Source organism: Diceros bicornis, chromosome 4 (genome assembly GCF_020826845.1).
Source record: "Diceros bicornis minor isolate mBicDic1 chromosome 4, mDicBic1.mat.cur, whole genome shotgun sequence".
Lineage (NCBI taxonomy): Eukaryota > Metazoa > Chordata > Mammalia > Perissodactyla > Rhinocerotidae > Diceros > Diceros bicornis.
In genome coordinates, this window is record NC_080743.1 from 41,728,894 (window position 1) to 41,747,379 (window position 18,486).

Below are 18,486 nucleotides of genomic sequence, written 5' to 3' on the forward strand. Positions count from 1 at the left end.
AGGGGAAAGGCAAAATAAAATAATTTTTAAACATGCAAGAAATTGACTTTCAGTAAAAATGGTAGATTGACCACACATGTTTATTTCCTCTTCCTCCCCAAACCACAAAAAACGATAGTCAAGTAATAAAGAAGGCAATAACTAGGGTGGCTGTAAGTTTACCCCAAAGTCGTCCCTCCATGATTATTAAGCACCCCCCTTTCACTTTTAAAAATGTCTTGGTTCAAATGAAAATTATGTGGTCATTATTAATATACAAGAAAAAAGTGTACTAGTGATTTCAACAGATTTGGGGGAGATGGAAAGCAAATGGAAAAGTGATAACTGATATAGCAGAGTAAAAGTTACAACTTAAGTGTCTGTAGAGGGGAATGCACACAGAGGTCAATTTGCCCTTAAAAACCCCTGAGGCTTTATTCTCTGGAGAAAGCGAAGAGGCTCTTGATTCAGGAATATGGAATTCAAGAATTCAGTGAGGCATGGGACTGAAAACAAATGAATTAAGTGAAAAAATATGCACAATGGACAGTAGGCCTTCTGCTCCTTTCCCCTGCTTTGAACCCAAAATACCAGCAGCCAGACAGGCTTCCTTGCTTTGTATAGTGCTATAAAAATTGAAAGAAGTTTGTTCTTTAATGACCCAAAAAAGGTAAAAGGAGATAGTGACTGAATGTTGTCATAGGCCCATAATTTCTGCCTTGAGTAGAAAAACGAAAAGAGCGGAATCCCTTCTCCCCTTGTTTCAGTCGGACAGTCATAACCACAGAGACTTGGCTGCCAGGCTCGGGCAATCCCCCATTGCCCGTACCATCTTCAAAGGGACTACAACAGCTCTAGGACCCAAAACTCTTCAGACAATTGAAGAACTCCACCTGCAGAGCCCCGTATTTGATACGGAATAAAGGAGTGTAATTCTTTGACCAGTATCTGTCTCTTGGTATCACAATTTCCAACCCATGGAGAAAATCAAAGTATTGTCTAGCCTTCACACACACACACACACACACACACACACACACACACACACAAGGAGACTTCCCTAATTTTTGCCCTCCCCAGAACACTAGTGCCAGATTATTAGATTGTGTTTAATTATTTGTTTACATATCTGTCTCCATCACTAAACTCCAAAATTCATATGGATGAGAATGGTGCATTATTTGCTTTTTGGTACCCTAAAAATGAGTTGAGTGCCTGGCAGCTTATTGAATAAATGAGTCCAGGAGATAACTGGCAATGAAGTAATTTGCACATGAGAATATCAAGGAATAGTGTTAAGACCTCTGAAATCCTTCTTTTGAAAAGCATCAAATATTATTCACATCGCTCAAAAACATGCACATGAACTATGCAACACACCTGCATTAGGGTTTTTAGACGCTCTAATGGTGCTGTGCACGTTCGAGAACAAGTACCCGCTATGCCTCCAGCCAACAGATACTTCCCTAACAGGCCAGATTTTCTTTCTTCATCAATTAAACTATGAAAAGTCCATCTATCTCCCATATCAATTCCCTATTAAAACAAAATAAATAAACAAATAACATTATAATTAGATAATCTCCAATGAATATGTTATCTCCTTATAAGATCTAAGTAACGTTTTTTGTTTGTTTGTTTGTTTTGGTGAGGAAGATTTGGCCTGAGCTAACATCTGTTGCCAATCTTCCTCTTTTTTTTTTTCCACTTGAGGAAGATTAGCCCTGAGCTAATATCCATGCCAATCTTCCTCTATTTTGTATGTGGGTCGCCACCTCAGCGTGGCTGACAAGTGGGTGTAGGTCCACGCCTGCAATCCAAACCCGCAAACCTGGGCCATCGAAGTGGAGCACACTGAACTTAACCACTACCATGGGGCCAGCCCCTTAAATAACGTTTTATATATCTCAGCTCCACAGCAAATTAATATCAGCCTTTCCTAGAATTTTGTACTTCACCAAGCAGTATAATTTTAAATAACTCATAAATTAGCTTGAAATTCTGTCAATTGTAAAATAATAATAACTATTTTTATCATGTTTAGGATAATCTTTACATTTACCATTTTAAAATATATACCATTTTCAATTTAAAATTATTTGTCTAAGATTGAATATAAAAAGAACAATCTGTCGGCCGGCTCCGTGGCTTAGCGGTTAAGTGCGCGCGCTCTGATGCTGGCGGCCCGGGTTCGGATCCCGGGCGCGCCCCAAGGCACCACTTCTCCGTCCAGCCTGGGGCCGAGTCCCACGTACAGCAACTAGAAGGATGTGAACCTATGACATGCAACTATCTACTGGGGCTTTGGGGGGAAAAAAATGAATAAATAAAATCTTTAAAAAAAAGAAAAAAGAACAATCTGTCAAGTTCTAATAAATATTTTTAGCTATAGTGAAATACAGGCTACACAAACTACTAGTGAGATTATAGCTATTTAATTGGCAATAACGTAAAAGCATCCTTAGTGTTCAAGATCTAGTAGATCCTTACATTATCTTCAGTCAGACCCTCTACCTCTAACAAAACAAATATAAAATATACACCATACATTTAGAAGCAGTTTGCTTTTACGTCCTTACCTATAGTGGAATTGACAAAAACCTAAGCCTTCCCATGTAGTGCCCAAAGCAGATAATAAGCTCTACTGTACATATATCATAAGTAGTGTTTTTTGAGGGTCTAAAAGGTTGATCACATACATCATGATTAAGGACCTGGGCTCAGCAGTCAAATGGGATTCAAATCCTGACTTCCCTTACTCCTAATTGAATGAACTCTCTGGAATGTAGTGTCCTCAAATGCAAAGTGGAGACAATACTAATACCTAACTTTGTAGGATTAAGAATAAATAACTTAAAGCATATAAAGCATTTAGCACAATGCTTGCCACTAAAAAACACTCAGTGAATGTTAGTTACTGATATTATTAATTGTAAAATATAGATTGTTTGATAGCAATTTAGGCCTCCAAGAGCTTGGCTGTGCATAGTCGTTAGCAATAATGTGACTAGGAAATAGCTCAATATCTGTTTAATAAACAAAAACTAACATTTACAGAGCAAAGCCAGCACTATATTAAACAGTTATATGTGCCATCTTTATTTTTCATAATAACTCTAAGGGAAGTAAGTATTATAATCCCAATTTTACAGTTAAGAAAACTGAGGCTCAGAGAGATTAAATAATTTACCTCAATTCACCCAGGTAGTAAGTGGTAGAGCTGGGATCTGAACCAAAGCAGCCTGACTCCAGAGCCTGCACTCTGTATTCCACCCTGAAAAACTGGCTGCTGTCCATCTTGTGCTGTACAATTACAGCGCCAAGCATATTTGTTTCTTGTGAAATTACTATAAGGCAAATAGTGGACCTGCCTCTGGAACAAATGGAGCACCCTTTGTTAGTGCTATACCCAAAAAGGCAGTTTATTGAGTTCAATTTACATTACTTTATTAAGTTATCATAGACACTATGTCATTTAGTTTTCAAAGCAGCAATTTTCCATGCTTGTTTGCCTTTTATCTTCATTAGGAAACAGAAAATTTATTCTATAGTAGGCATACAATACATGTATTTTTCATTGACTTGAATTTCCTTTAATCATCCTTAAAAGGAAGGGTACAGAGTGAATGCTACCAAAAGGATAAAATCTTCTCTTAATGATTACCTATTTATTAAGAGAATGTTGGTAACTAAAGAGTCTCACAAGCATCATGGAAAGAGTAAAGAAGATACACTACTAAAGCTAAGGTGATAATGGAATGTCTTAGGTTTTTCTACCCGTCAATAGTAATGTGACCCTACTGATCATCTCCCTTTCCCACAGGAATCTTACAGATACAGGAAAAGCTGCAGAGCCTCATACAAAACTCCTTTTTCACTTAGTTCAACTTCCTTAGAAGGTAGGTAAAAGCAGTTAGGTTAGACTTAGCTTTTGTATATTTAATTTTGGCATCTTGGGATTAAGGGGGTTGTGAGAGAGAGAATGGGGTAGTGACACATAGACTATTAAAAGAAAGTCCACGTGTTAAAGAAAAATGAAAGAAAGAGGGGCCGGCCCGGTGGAGCAAGCAGTTAAGTGCACCCGCTCTGCTGCGGCAGCCCGGGGTTCTCCGGTTTGGATCCCTGGCGCACACCAACCCACTGCTTGGCAAGCCATGATGTGGCGGCGTCCCATATAAAGTGGAGGAAGATGGGCACGGATGTTAGCCCAGGGCCAGTCTTCCTCAGCAAAAAAAGAGGAGGATTGGCAGATGTTAGCACAGGGCTGATCTCCTCAGAAAAAAAAAAAAAAAAAAAAAAAAAAATGAAAGAAAGATATATAGAGATTTCATAAAGAAACAATAGAACTCACAAGCTTTGAAATACACGTTTCAAATTCCTTTATTTTCTACCAATAATAATGATAAGAGCTAATGCATATAGTGCTTAACGTGTGTCAGACGCTGTTCTAAGTGCTTTACATATATTAACTAGTTTAACCCTCACAGCAATCTAAGGAGTGTGTACTATTCTTAGCCTCATTTTACAAACATTAGGAAACTAAGCTAGCGGGAGATCACCTTGCTTTTAGGAGTGGAGCCAAAACGTGCACCCAAGCAGACTAGCTCGAGTCCTTGTTCTTGACCATCTACCAGCATTCACTGAGGAATTCCTGTTTGCCAGGCATTGCGCTCAGTATTTTACATGGATTGTCTCATTAATCCTCACACCAACTCTACGTGGTAGGGAATATTATGATCATCCTTACTTTATAGCTGAAAAAATGAGGCTTAGAAAGGTTAAATGATGTTCTCAAAGTCACAGGGTTAAGTAGGGGCACTAAGAAGCACACCCAGGTAATATGATTCTAGAGTTCATGATCTTTAAATGTTCCACTAGCCTACTTACCTCTAAGAAAGCCAATTACTTAAACTCTCTCATCCATAATGTAGGAAAAATAATCCCTAACTCAAAGAGTTGTAGAACAGTGTAGATTATAATTTGGAGTTACTAAACAAAAATTTCAAGAAATTTTGAAAATTTTAAGAAACTATGAAGCATAAATCTCTAAATGCACTAGGAGATGAGAGCTATGCAGACTACGAGATAGATATGAATATGAAAAAAACTAGAACCTTGGCATTCTTTCAAAAGAATTCCAGTTATGGTTTATTCATTCATCCAACAAATATTTATTGGGAAAGTACTGTATGACACAGCAATCAGCAATTCACAGTCCCTACTCTCAGGCAAGAAAATAAGCAACTATAATACAGAATGATGGTGCTGAGTAGGAGCTTAAGCATATAGTTATTCTCAACACATGGGTGCCTTTTACAAGTTGAAACTTGGTTGAAGTAGTTATTATACGCCATTTCCAATATTTGGCATCATACAAATTTCTGAGGAAACAACATTCTACAATATCACTTATTTAATCAACAAAACCTCACTAGCTAACTTTTTGGAGCCATAATTTTCTAGCAGTTTATAACGCATTACATTTTATGCCCATGACTCACAGCATAAACTATACAAATATTTAAAAAAAGGCCACTTACAGTAAAACGGTTCCAGTAACGGGCAATTTCCTCAACATTTCTTGCAGGTTTAAATAAAAAATACTTCTTCCATTCATCCCAGTCCACTGTCATTGACCCATCAATGTCCATGCTATATATTTTTTTTAAAAAAGAATATGCTCAAATATAAATTATGATTCATAAATTTCAAAAAGCTTTATCAAAATGACAGCTTATACTCTTAAAGTCAGAAAATTTGGGTTATAGTTGAGCTCTACCCATTGTTACATTTGTGATGGAGAGAATGCATCTTGTATACCTAAACTTCAGTTTATATGGGAATAATTCTTACAATACAGAGCTATTAGAGTATTAAATGAGATTATACATATAATGGCCTTGTAAATTACAAAGAACTGTAAGTCAGTATTCTTGCATCCCAGCCTTCTTCCCATCGCGTAACCTCATCTTGTAACTTTTCTAGCAACAGAATGATGGCTGACAATTACCCTTTTTAGTTACAGATCTTAAAGGACAATTTCCATTTTTATGGATATGAAGTATCCAATAACAAAAATAGCATAAGAAACCCAAATATCCATGTAAATATAATTTCCATTAATATTAAATAATAGTAATCAAGACAATTTTAGTAATTTTAAAGAATTTTAAGAATTCTTATCAGGGAATTTCTCAAATCCCTGAATGAAATTAAGAATCTGAAGCAACATAGTGAAATATATCGCTTGCTAAGTGTGAGCTTCCCAAAATTTCAAGTTCTTGTGTTAGCTCCCTTTCTCATTTTCCTCAATGACTATTGCTAACCTTCATATATCTCCTCAAGCCACCAAATCAATTCCTGACATTCACTCTCAGGCCACATTGTCCCCTATTTCTCCCCAAAACATAAGTGTTCAAGCATTCTCATCTTTAAATAACATATCTCTTGACCCCATTTTCCCCATTATCACCCTTTATCTCTCTGCCTTTGCAGTAAAACTCCTTAAAGAGTTGTCTCTCTTCTGACTCCAATTTCTCCTTCTCATTCTCTCTTGAACCCACTCCCATCAGGCTCTCACCACCATTACTCCATCAGTGGCCTTGACAGTGCTAAATAAGTGGCCTATTCTCCATCTTGATGGGTTAGCCCAACACCAGCATTTGGCAAAGATAATTGTCTCCTCCCTGAAACATTTTCTTCATTTGGCTTCCAGGACAGAGATTTATCCCGATTCCTCCTTTCTCTCTGGCTGCTCCTTCTTCATCTCCTTCACTGGTTTCCCCCCTTCTCCCTTGCCTCTTAACATTAGAGAACACCAGGACTTGGTGGTCATTGGTCATCTCTTCCAGTCTTGTGGCTTTAAATACCATCTATAAGCCCAGGACTCAAATCTCTAGCCTAAGTGTTCCTCTGAACCCCAGACTCCTATTTCAAGTTGCCTACTTGACATCTCTACTTGGATGTCTGATTAGCATCTGAAACTAACAAGAACAAACCTGGACTCTGATATCCACCCCATCCCAAACCTGCTTTTCTCATATTCTTACCCATCTCAATACATGGCAACTCCATTCTTCTAAAGGCTCAGGCCAAAAATGTTGGCATTATCTTTGACTCCTCTCTTTCTTTTATACCCCACACATGATCCAGAAGTAAGTCCTGTCAGAATTTCAAAATGCATCCAGAATCTAATCACTACTTACCTCCTCCATCCTGGTACAAGCCACCCTCAAATGTTGTCTGTATTATTGTGAAACTGTCCTGGTTGGTCTCCCTGCTTCCACTCTTGTCCCTCACAAACTATGCTCAACACATCAGCCAGAATGAGACCGCTAAAACCTTAGATCATGTTACACCTCTGTTTAAAACCATCCAGTGACTTATCAGAGTTAAAACCAAAGTCCTTATAATTTCCCACAAGATCCTATGTGATCTGACTCTTGGTACCTCTTACGGCTCATCTTCTATTACCCTCTTCCTCATTCACTCTATTCCGAACACACCGGCCCCCTTTCAATGCCCTGACCCTGTCAGATACACTGCCCACCTTGGGCCTTTGCTCTTGCTATTTCCTTTGCCTGGAAGGCTCTTCTCCCAAAGATCGTCATGGCTCCTTCTTACACCCCCTTCAGATCGCTACTCACATGTCACCTTTAAGGCCTTCCCTGATCACCCATCTAAAATTGCAGCCCCCTACCACTCACACACACATACTGTTTCCCTCCCCAGCTTTATTTTTCCCTTATCACTTATCGCCATCTAACATAGTTTGTTTATCTAGTTTATTGTTTTCTCCTCTTGTTTATTGTGAGCTCCACAGAGCAGGGACTTTTTGCCTGTTTCCTTCACTACTACATCCCCCGCAGCTAGATGAATGTCAGGCATTCAATAAATATTTGTTGAGTGAATGAATAAATTTCTCTCTACCCACTTTCATCCTTACCTCCTGTGCTCTAGACTCAGAGAATGAAATGTTGACTCCTATTCAAGGACTCTCTCTCTCTCTAACTCTCTCTTAGCTGTTGGTCCTATCCCCTCCCAATCAGTTATCTCCTCTCTCTACAACACATCCAACAGCTCCCTCTCTGATGGCCACTTCTCCACAAATCTCTCCTATCCTTAAAAAAATAATAAAAAGAAAATTTAAAAAGACTTGCTTAGTTGTCTTCTCCTTCTTATCTAAATTTCTCTAATCAGCAAACCACATTCACAGTCCCCGAATCCTCACCTCTCATTCATTCAATAGCCCTATGCTATCTGACTTAACCCTTTACCATCCTACTGAAACTGCTTTCACTGAGATCTCCAGAAATCTTCCAAATGCCAGATCCAATGGATATTTTTCAATATTTATGTTGCTGTTTTTTTTCTGTTAAATTTGACACTCTCCACCCTTGGCTTTTGTGACAACATTAAATCAATCAGAAAACATGTACATATTGAACTGTTAGTATGTGCCAGACACTGTGCTAGGCACTGAGTATAAAACAGTGGGTAATGTACCTTGGTCTCTGTCTTCATGAAGCTTACAGTCTAGTGGGAACAGAGAGTATAACAAACAAGCCTCTGTAAAGTTTCTGTAAAAGCAAATGCCAGCAAGATCAAAGAAGTTCCAGAGGTTGAAGTCACATATAAACTGAGACCTAAGAAATAGGTAGAAGATAATCAAGTGAAGAAGCTGGGAAGGGTATTTCAGGCAGAGAGAGAACAGTTTGTACAAGGCCTGAAGGAAAGAGACACCATGGTTTTTTTAAAGACTGAAAGAAGCTCAGGTGGCCTGGAGCACAGAGTAGAAAGAGAGTTGAAGAGATGATGAGGCTAGAGAGGTAGGCAGGGACCAGACCACGCAGAGCCCTGTAGACCACGGAAAGGTTTCAGCGTTCCATCTTAACCCTTGGTTTAGCATGACTTATTAATGTGAATACAAAAGCTCTAGGGGCCGGCCCGTGGCTTAGTGGTTAAGTGCACGTGCTCTGCTACTGGCAGCCGGGTTCAGATCCCCGGCGCGCACCACTTGTCCCACCATGCTGAGGTGGCGTCCCACATACAGCAACTAGAAGGATGTGCAACTATGACATACAACTATCTACTGGGGCTTTGGGGAGAAAAAGGGAAAAAAAAAAAAAAAGGAGGAGGATTGGCAATAGATGTTAGCTCAGGGCCAGTCTTCCTCAGCAAAAAGAAGAGGATTGGCATGGATGTTAGCTCAGGGCTGATCTTCCTCACCAAAAAAAAAAAAAAATCATATGTTTAAAAAAAAACAAAAAAAACAAAAGCTCTAAATGAAATTATAGCAAATCAAATTCATCAATATACTTATAATAGCCACAAAACATGTTTCTATGAATAAATCCAACAAAAGTTATACAAGACCTTTACAGAGAATATATAAAACTTTATTAAAAGACATAAAAGAGCATCTAAATAAATGAAGACATATATACTGTTCATGGAACAAAAGATTTAACATCATAAATATATCAATTCTCCCCCAAATTAATCTATAAATTCAATGCAATTACAATCAAAATTCCAAAAGGGTTATGTGAGGGCATGAGTGTGGGTATGTGTGTGCACGTGCACATGTGTGTACGTTAACTAAATAAGATGACTCTAAAATTCATATAGAAGAGCAAACAGCCAAGAATAGCACTGACACTGTTGAAGATGAAGAAAGTAAGACCAGATATCGAAGATGTATTCTAAAGTGATAGTAATTAAGACATGTGGACATGATACATAATAGACAACAACCAAAGTAATAGAATAAAAAGACCAGAAACACACCTATACACAAATGGAAACTTAATATATGACAGAGGTAAGCATTTCAAATCTGTGGGAAAAGGAGAGACCAGTCAGTAAATGGTGATAGAACAACTGACTATATGGAAAAAAATGAAATTGGACCCCTATTTCACATCCTACACAAACATCAACTACAGATGAATTAAAGAAGTAAATGCAAAATATAAAAATTTTTAAATGAGATATAGATTAATATCTTTATGCCCCAAGGAAAAACTTCTCAAGATGTTAAAAGGACATCAGTAAAACAAAAAGATGGACAGACACGACTACATTAAAATTTAAAACTTCTGCACGATGACAAAAAAACACCTAAAAATGAATTTAAAAATAAGCAACAAGTTGGTAAAACACATTTGCAATGCATATAACCAACATGAGATTAATATCCAGAATTTAGAAAGAATGCCTACAAGCCATTAAGAAAAAGAACTAATCCAGCTGAGAAACAGGTGAAAGACATGACTAGGTAACTCTCAGAAAATGAATATCCAAATGGCCAACAAATACATGAAGATACTCAGACTCACTAGTAATGATGAATATAATTAAATTAAATTAAAACAACAGGGCAATATTTCTGACCCATGAGTTTGGAAAATATTAAAATATTAGAAGACTACGTATCCAGTATTGGAAAGGAAATACATTTCTAGAACGACACTAAATTGGTGCAATCACTTTGGAGAACAATTTGGAATACCTAATTAAAATTAGCTATTTGCATACCCTATACCCTATAAGCAACTCCACTGCAAGTAATATACAAGGAGATGTACACAAGAATATTCATTGCAGCATTGTTTTGTATTAGTAACAAAACAAAAATTTTTTAAAAACCTAAATGACCATCATCAGGAGAATTCATAAGTAAATTGAATTATATTTATTAAATAGAACTCATACAGTTGCTAAAACGATTGAACTAGAACTACATGCATCAATATCAACAAACCTCAAAAAATAGAAGGTATAGAAAAATGTAATTTAAAAAAAAGATGCAGTGTGCCATTACTTAAATAAGGTCTTAAAACATGAGAAACTATATCATATATTTTAAGAGTATGTAAATAGTAAAACATACAAAGATAAAAATCTGTATAGGAATGATAAATTCAGGATAGTAGTTACTTTTGGCAGGAAGAAGGAAATGAGTTTAAAGAATACACTGAAAACGTCAGCTGTCTATAATATTTTATTTATTTGAAAAAATCTGAACCAAATATGGCAAAATGTTAAATATGACAAATCTAGAGATGGTATTGTTGTTTGTTATATTATTCTCTTTATTGTTCTGTATGTTTCCCTGTATGAAGTAGTTCATAACAAGTTAGCCTTATCCCAGGAATGTTTGATGTCAGAAAATCTATTACTATAATTCATTATATGAATAGATCAGATGAAAAAAGCAGTACAGTTTGATAAAATTCTGCATTCTTGATAATATTTCCTGATAAAAGATACCTTTCTTTGTTGCTTTCTTATATATTCCTATCATAACCTTTGCCATAATGCAACTGCCTACTTACTGTTTGCACTCCTCCCACCCCAAACAATGGACTGTTAGCTCTGTAAAGGCAGGCACTAGACCATCCTGTTTACTACTGAATCCTCATTGGCTTCCACATGCCTGGCAAAAAGGATCAATCAATATTTGATTGATAGATAACTTGATTGGTTGGTTAACTGACTGACTAATAATATAAAAGTATATGATCTTACAAAAAGCAACAGATACATGCACTAAAATTAGTGGGTTAACATATGAGTGGTGGATTATGGGGACCTTGGGTAAGTTACTTAACCTCACTATTCAACAATTTCCTCATCTGTGAAATGGGGAAAATAACAGACTTTGCCTCTAAAATCTTGTGAAGATTAAAGGAGGTAATATATGTGAAGTACTTAGAAGAGTGCTAGCAAACTGGTGCTCGATAATTATAAGCTACTATTCACGTTTTCCTAAAGTTTCCACAGTTGTCACTTTTATAATGAAAAAGGTTTTAAAGTAAATAAAAAATAACTTTAAAATGTATATACATATATAAGGGCTGACCTTTCAAGAATCTTCACTGCCTCTTTTTCAGAAATATATATACCTATTAAGTTGAGAGCACTGATAATTTCTGAAGTATCAATCACTCCTTTAAAGGAATAAAGAAAATAAGGATTAACTGGAAGGTGTGAAAAGATGCAGAGGCAAATAGTCAGGCAACATTTAGTGCATTATTGCAACATTCCATAAAACATCAATATCTCAATTTTTTCTTTACTTGCCAAGATAAAAAGAAGAGATTGGAGAGCCCATATGATATTTCCTGTATCAAAAAACAATACTATCACCCTCCAACACTGCTCAAACCAGTTATTCTTGCCTCTTTCCTTTCCCTCACCCTGAACATTCAATCAAATGTTATCTGTGCTATTCCTAAATATCTCCCAAATCTTTTATTCCTATCACCACAGTCCCCTCTTAGCTCAGATGCCAATCCATGCTCCACAAAAATATCATAGTGTTATTCCCCCTGCTGAAAACTCTTCAGTGGCTTCCCACCTCATTCCCCTTTAGGATCCAGTCCAAAAACCTTCACAGGCCTCAAGGCCCTCCATGATGTTGCCTGTGCCATCTTCCTATCCTCATCTCTGACACTTCCCCTCGCTCTCAGTTTAAGACTCACTGGTCTTCCTCCATTTCCTCAGACACAACCTGCTCCCTGGGGTGACCACAGCCTCCCAATAAGCTATTGGCTCTGCTTGGAACACTCTTCCCCAATCTTCGCTTAGCTAACTTTTACTCATCTTTCAGATGAGTAAAAGATCTTTTCAGCTTAACCACTACTGCCACTTGGAGCTTCAGGTAAAAAGCTTATCAAAATGTTATAAATATCCCTCAGACCCTTAGCTAAAAAGCATATTGTTAAGAGAGTACAGCTTTTTTTGTTGGTGGTTTTATTTTTGAAAGACAGTATGTAACTAAAAACTACATCATTTAAAAACATACCTTAGAAGTAATAACAGTAAAATCTAGTGACAGAATTAAATAAATGAGTTTTTTGGGGCCGGCCCCCTGGCTTAGCGGTTAAGTACGCGCACTCCGCTACTGGCGGCCCGGGCTCAGATCCAGGAGCGCACTGACGCACCACTTATCCGGCCATGCTGAGGCGGCGTCCCACACACAGCAACTAGAAGGATGTGCAACTATGACATACAACTATCTACTGGGGCTTTGGGGAGAAAAAGGAAAAAAAAAAAAAAAGGAGGAGGATTGGCAATAGATGTTAGCTCAGGGCCGGTCTTCCTCAGCAAAAAGAAGAGGATTGGCATGGATGTTAGCTCAGGGCTGATCTTCCTCACAAAAAAAATAAAATAAATAAAAATAAAGAAATAAAAAATAAATGAGTTTTTAATAACCTTTCCGGGAAGCCAAATATCTAATAATAAAATTTTACTAGGCATAGTTAATTCTGGGATATCTATATTTGAAAACTGTATAAAAACAAACCATCATTATCTGTGTCCAAACTCTTAAAAGTCAACTTCATTTTTTTCTCATTATCTTTAAGGTACTGCATAAATGTGCCAAGGTTCAGCAGATTATGTGTGTTGATATCAATAGATTTTAAAATTATCTATAAGAGAGAAAAAAATGATATTAGAGACACAGATTCAGACAAGCTAGATTACAAATTATAGTGTTTAAACATTTAAACTGTCAGGGAGAAGGAAAATCCCCTTTCTTCCCTTCTCGTGTTCTTATGGCTGGACTAATAGTAAAATTGACACAAGACCAGATTAACCGAGGAAAAATTCGGTCCAATACATACATGTTAGAGATCATAAAGAAATGATGCTCAGAGAGTGAACAAAGTAGGCAGTATTATATCTATGACACAAAGAAACAATAAATTTGTACAGAATTGACAGAACAAAGAAACTTAGGTTTGGGGTACATAATGAGTGAGGAATTTAAGCAGAGTGTAGGCTTGAGGTAGTACATTAGCAAGGTTTGTTTACACAGGCTTCTCAGCCCTGAATCCCCTAGCTCTGGTGATAAGGATACAGGGGGAGCACCTTTCACAGGGGAGATTTATTTCCTGCTTTCAGAGGAAACGGAGACAGGAGGGTCAGAACGCCCTTTTTGCTTCTAACTTTAATACAAAATAATCAATATGCTATTGTGAGATATTTTGGGGTGGCCTTCCCTGGGCCCCAACAGTACATTTATCTCATGTACATTAGATATTCTGCCATAGATTATCGGTACCTTAGTTTTAGAGTAAAATTTCTAACACTAAAAACATAGAATCTTTGAGTATTAGAACTTTAAAGAACTTGAGCAATTGGCTAGTCTGCTCTTCTACTCAATAGTGATGCATTTACTCATTCACTCAGTAAATGTGTAAGGAACTGCTCTAAATGCTTGAGAAACTAATGAATCAGCATAGTCCCTGCCCTAGAGAAGCTTAGACTAATAGGGAAGACACCAAAGGCACTCTGATAGAAGATGTTCAAGGCTCAGTGGGGAACAAAGATGTGAATGCTCCGAAGGAGGGAAGGGGATGAGGGAAATCTGCCTAGAAGTGACTCAAGTTGAGTATTTTAAAAATGAATAGCAAAAGGTGAGCAAAGAAACAAGGGTATGAGGGATGTAGGAGAGACCACTAGCTGACCACCAAAATTCCTTCTTGTCTTCTTTGGGCACACAGCTAGATTACATTTCCCAGTTTCCCTTTGCAGTTAAGCACGGTCATGTGACAAAGATCTCTCCAACAAAATATGAGTGAAAGTAATGTGTACTACTTCGAGGCCTAGCTAATAAATTCCTGTTACATATATTCCTTCATGCTCATTCCACTTTCACCAGCTGAATGCAAATGATGATGAGAGCCTTGAGAATGGTAGAGCCACAAGAGGAAGGGAACTTGGATCCCCAAATAACTGCAAGGTGGAGACCTGCCCCACCAACCTCAACACCTACCAAGAAATCATGGAGAGCCATTTATACCATGCTAAGAGCCTTGGACTTTTCCCACCGACATTGTCAAGCCCCTGAAAAATTTTAAGCAGGGTCATGATACAATCAGATGTACCTTTTAGAAGGGTCATATGATGGCAGTGTGGAGGAAGAAATAGTGAGAGGAAGGGCAGGAAGACTGGTTCTAAGACTGTTACAGTAACTTAAGTGAGAGATGGTGGGGGCCTGGGCTTATCAGGAGCAGTGGGTATGGAGAGGAAGGGAACTGGTTATGACATATATTAAGGAATTACACAGACCCTGTGATTAACTGGATGTTGGAGTAAAGAAAAAGGAGGAATCTAGAGTGACTTGGTGGTGGAACACTTAACAAAGACTGTGATCACAAAGGAAGTGGAGAGACTCAGAAGCTGGGGATAGCTGTTGATTTGTGAGTCACCCACACTAAGATGATAGTTGGAGCCTTGAAAAGTAATCTTGGTGCTCATTCACATTTGAGGAGTGAGCCAAAAAAAAGTCCATAAAGGGATCTGTAAAGCAACAGTCAGAGAGCTGGTAGAGTGCCAAGGGAGGGGATATGGGAGTCATCATCAGTGTTCCATGCTGCAAAAAGGCCAAAGGAATAACTGGAAAGAGCCCACAGGTGCAGCAATGCAGAAGTCTTTAGTGACCTTTCACAGAGAAGAAGGGAGGCGGAAGCTTCATCACAGACAATGGAAGAGTGAGAGAAGTCAACGCAGAATGTGTAGACTTAGCTCTGTCAAAGGCCTTGACTGCACAGAGAGGAGATGACAGGACAATATCTAGATGGGGGACCAGGGCCGCAGAAGGATCACTATTATTAGAGAGGAAGAGTTTGAAAACACAAGACAAAGAAAGGGAATAATAGAAGTTGTACTTTTCCTATTTTAAAGGAGATGAGAGGACATGAGGTCAACAATGTAACTGGAAGAACCAACTTTGAAAACGAGAAGAAACACGTCATTCCTTCAGACTGGAGGAAAGAAAGTGAGGATGGGTGTAAACAAAAGTAAGATTATAGTCAGTGTATTAAATTTATTGAGGCTTACTAACTGCTTTAAGCTCGGTAAACAATTTTAAGTATTTTTCATTTATTTGCTCACTAATCATCATAACAATCCTATGAGATAGGCACAATTATTATCCCCATTTTACAGCTGAGGAAACTTTATGAGAGGGCCAGAAATCTGAAGGAGTTCAATGCAGTTCACCTCTATTTACTCATTGAAGTGAAAGCTATGTTCAGCCACTGGAAGGGAGGAGCAAGGAATGATAGGGGCTTGGGGTTGGGATAAGTCAGGGTTTCTCAACCTCAACACTATTTACATTTGGGACCAGATAATTCTTTGTCATCCTGTGTATTGTATTAGCAGCATCCCCGGCCTTCACTCACGAGACGCTGGTATCACACACACATCCCCCACTGTCACAACCATCAAAAATGTCAGAAATGTCAAATGTCCCTGAGGGGCAAAATTACATCTGGCTGAGAACCACTGGAATAAATGGAATGAAAACAGAGCTGACTCTGGACAGTGATGAAGCAGAGGACCCAGCTCTTTATTGAGAAGAGAAATGGAATAATAAGATTCTGGGACTACATTCAGAAGGAAAGCATAATATCATCAGTTTGTTTTCTGTATAACGCAAAGTGAATGCAGCAAAAAGCCTTGGACACACAATCCAGTGAAATCAATACATGTTGTATATAATTAAGACTGCCATCGGTGGTTGAGTAAGCCTCAGGGAACAAGTCATCAATTTCCATAAGAAAAATGTGACATAGCATTATCCAAGGTAGGTAGTTATCCCCCCATTTCTTTGGCATGCACTTTATAAATCCTAAGAATTATGGACTTAACACCAAATGTTACTGTGCTGATTGTATGTTTTTCTGGACTCAGTGTTCTGAGGCTCACATCCATTATTCAATTCAAGCCTACCAGATGGAAACTTATTAAATATTATTTTCTCTTACTGAATTTAATTCAATCTCCTCACAAGAAAAAGATTTCTACAAAACCTAGTGTCCCTTTCCCCTTTTCAAACACGTGTGTCCGCATGCTCCCATGCTGCAGCTGGGCCTGATAGTCTCCTAGAGAAGCTTAAAGTAAAACAAAGACTTATTTTTTTACTCTGGTGGGTCAGCTGGTTAAATATACAGCTGTGGAAGTGAGGACCCTCTGAAAATACAACAGTGAGTATTGATATGGTCATTTGTTAAGGTTAATGATTATTCCTCACTATAGCATATGGTATAATGTTATAGTATAGTATAGATATTTTGGTAGTGTTAGGTTAAACTGAAAATATGGAGTTGTAATTAGTGTGTTAGTATCAGATCATGGCCCTCTCTCCGCATCAGGAGTAGCAAGTGCACACACAGGAAAGCCCCAAATTGCCCTGGGGCGGGACGACTCGCCCTGAGGGGGAGCATTCTGGAGTAAGCTGCCGTGCAGACTGCATTTCCCAAGCTCTGGGACGCCCTTGGGGGAGAGCTCAGGATGAGCTATCACTGGCCGTGACGGCAGACCCTCGGAGCTCCCAAGATCTAACCGAATTTGGGCGCAGGCCATAGACTCACTGGGAGCCTTTCGTGACCCTTGCAATAATACAGGCAGACCTTTTACCGTGTTGATGGCTTGGGCCCCACTTAGGCAAGATGGTCAAGTTTTCAGAATGTTTCACCGTGTGAACAGGACACAGACGTGTGGAAAGTGTTCCAACAGTGCGTAATTTTGAGTGAAGCAGCTCACAAGGAAAGAATCTCTGAGCGCTGAGGGCAGCTCGGGAAGGGCTTCACCCCCACCCCGGCACCGCTCCGGCGGGGCCTCCAGCCTCGCACTCTCCCCACGGCCTGAACGCACCGTGGCCCACCTCCTCGTCCTGGCCTAGAAGGATGCCCATAGCTTCCAGTCCTCTCTGCAGTTCCATGATGTCCACCATCCTGTCCCCGTGGTGGTCCAGCTTCTGGAAAAGCTCTTCGAAAAGGCGGTCGGATTCGTACTCCTGGCCAGCCCGGGTGGGCTGTAGGAAGCCCCATATCCGGCGCAGCATGCTCACGAAGCGCCAAGGGACCCTGAAAAGCGGGGAAGCCCCGCCTGCCGGCGAGCTGCAGCCGCCGGTACCGGCCGCCAGGTAGCCTCGGAGGGAGCGGCGCTGCCCCGGCGGAGCAACCGCCCCTGGAACGCGCGGGCTCCCAAGCCGCTGAGTTCCCGGCCAGCCGGCGAGGAGGGTCCCCGCCTGTTGGGCCACAGCCAGCCCTGGTTCCGGATTTGCTTCTGCCGGTCTTGGCTGCGGCCTTAGCTGCTTGAGAGCGCCTTTTTTTTTTTTTTTCAGGTTAATGTTTGGCTGGGGATTCCCAGACAGCACAGTCTTAATTCAAACTCCAAACTGGCTGAGGATAGTCTCGTGGTTATGAATTTTTAGGGGAGATTTATTTTAGTTTTGTGCCCAGAGCCAAGGTTGGTGGAGATTAGCCTCCATGGGGCTGTCCTGGGCCGGTTCTCTCTTCCCCTTAGTAGGCCAAGGCTTTATCTCCCATTCCCGTGGGGATGTTGAAATCCAAACCCTTTAGTAACCAAAGGAGAAAATATAAGGATTTCTTTTTATAGTTATAAAAATAAGGGGAAAAAACGAGCTTTCTAATATTTAACATGAATTGACAATTGCTCGTATATATAATATTTAAATGTGTACGC

At 39.2% G+C, this 18,486-nt stretch overlaps 1 protein-coding gene across 1 annotated transcript in view; it reads right to left on the bottom strand.

Moving 5' to 3' along the window:
- LOC131401039 (mitochondrial adenyl nucleotide antiporter SLC25A24-like) overlaps window positions 1-17,842 on the bottom strand; it is a 48,555-nt gene extending 30,713 nt beyond the window's left edge. The window contains exons 1-5 of the mRNA XM_058535984.1: window positions 17,663-17,842; window positions 13,292-13,418; window positions 11,846-11,933; window positions 5,520-5,631; window positions 1,358-1,515 (exon numbers count right to left, since the gene is read on the bottom strand). Of these exons, the coding sequence (XP_058391967.1) occupies window positions 1,358-1,515; window positions 5,520-5,631; window positions 11,846-11,933; window positions 13,292-13,418; window positions 17,663-17,842 (665 nt within the window). The remainder of the gene's footprint in view (window positions 1-1,357; window positions 1,516-5,519; window positions 5,632-11,845; window positions 11,934-13,291; window positions 13,419-17,662) is intronic.
- Window positions 17,843-18,486: the final 644 nt, after the last annotated feature.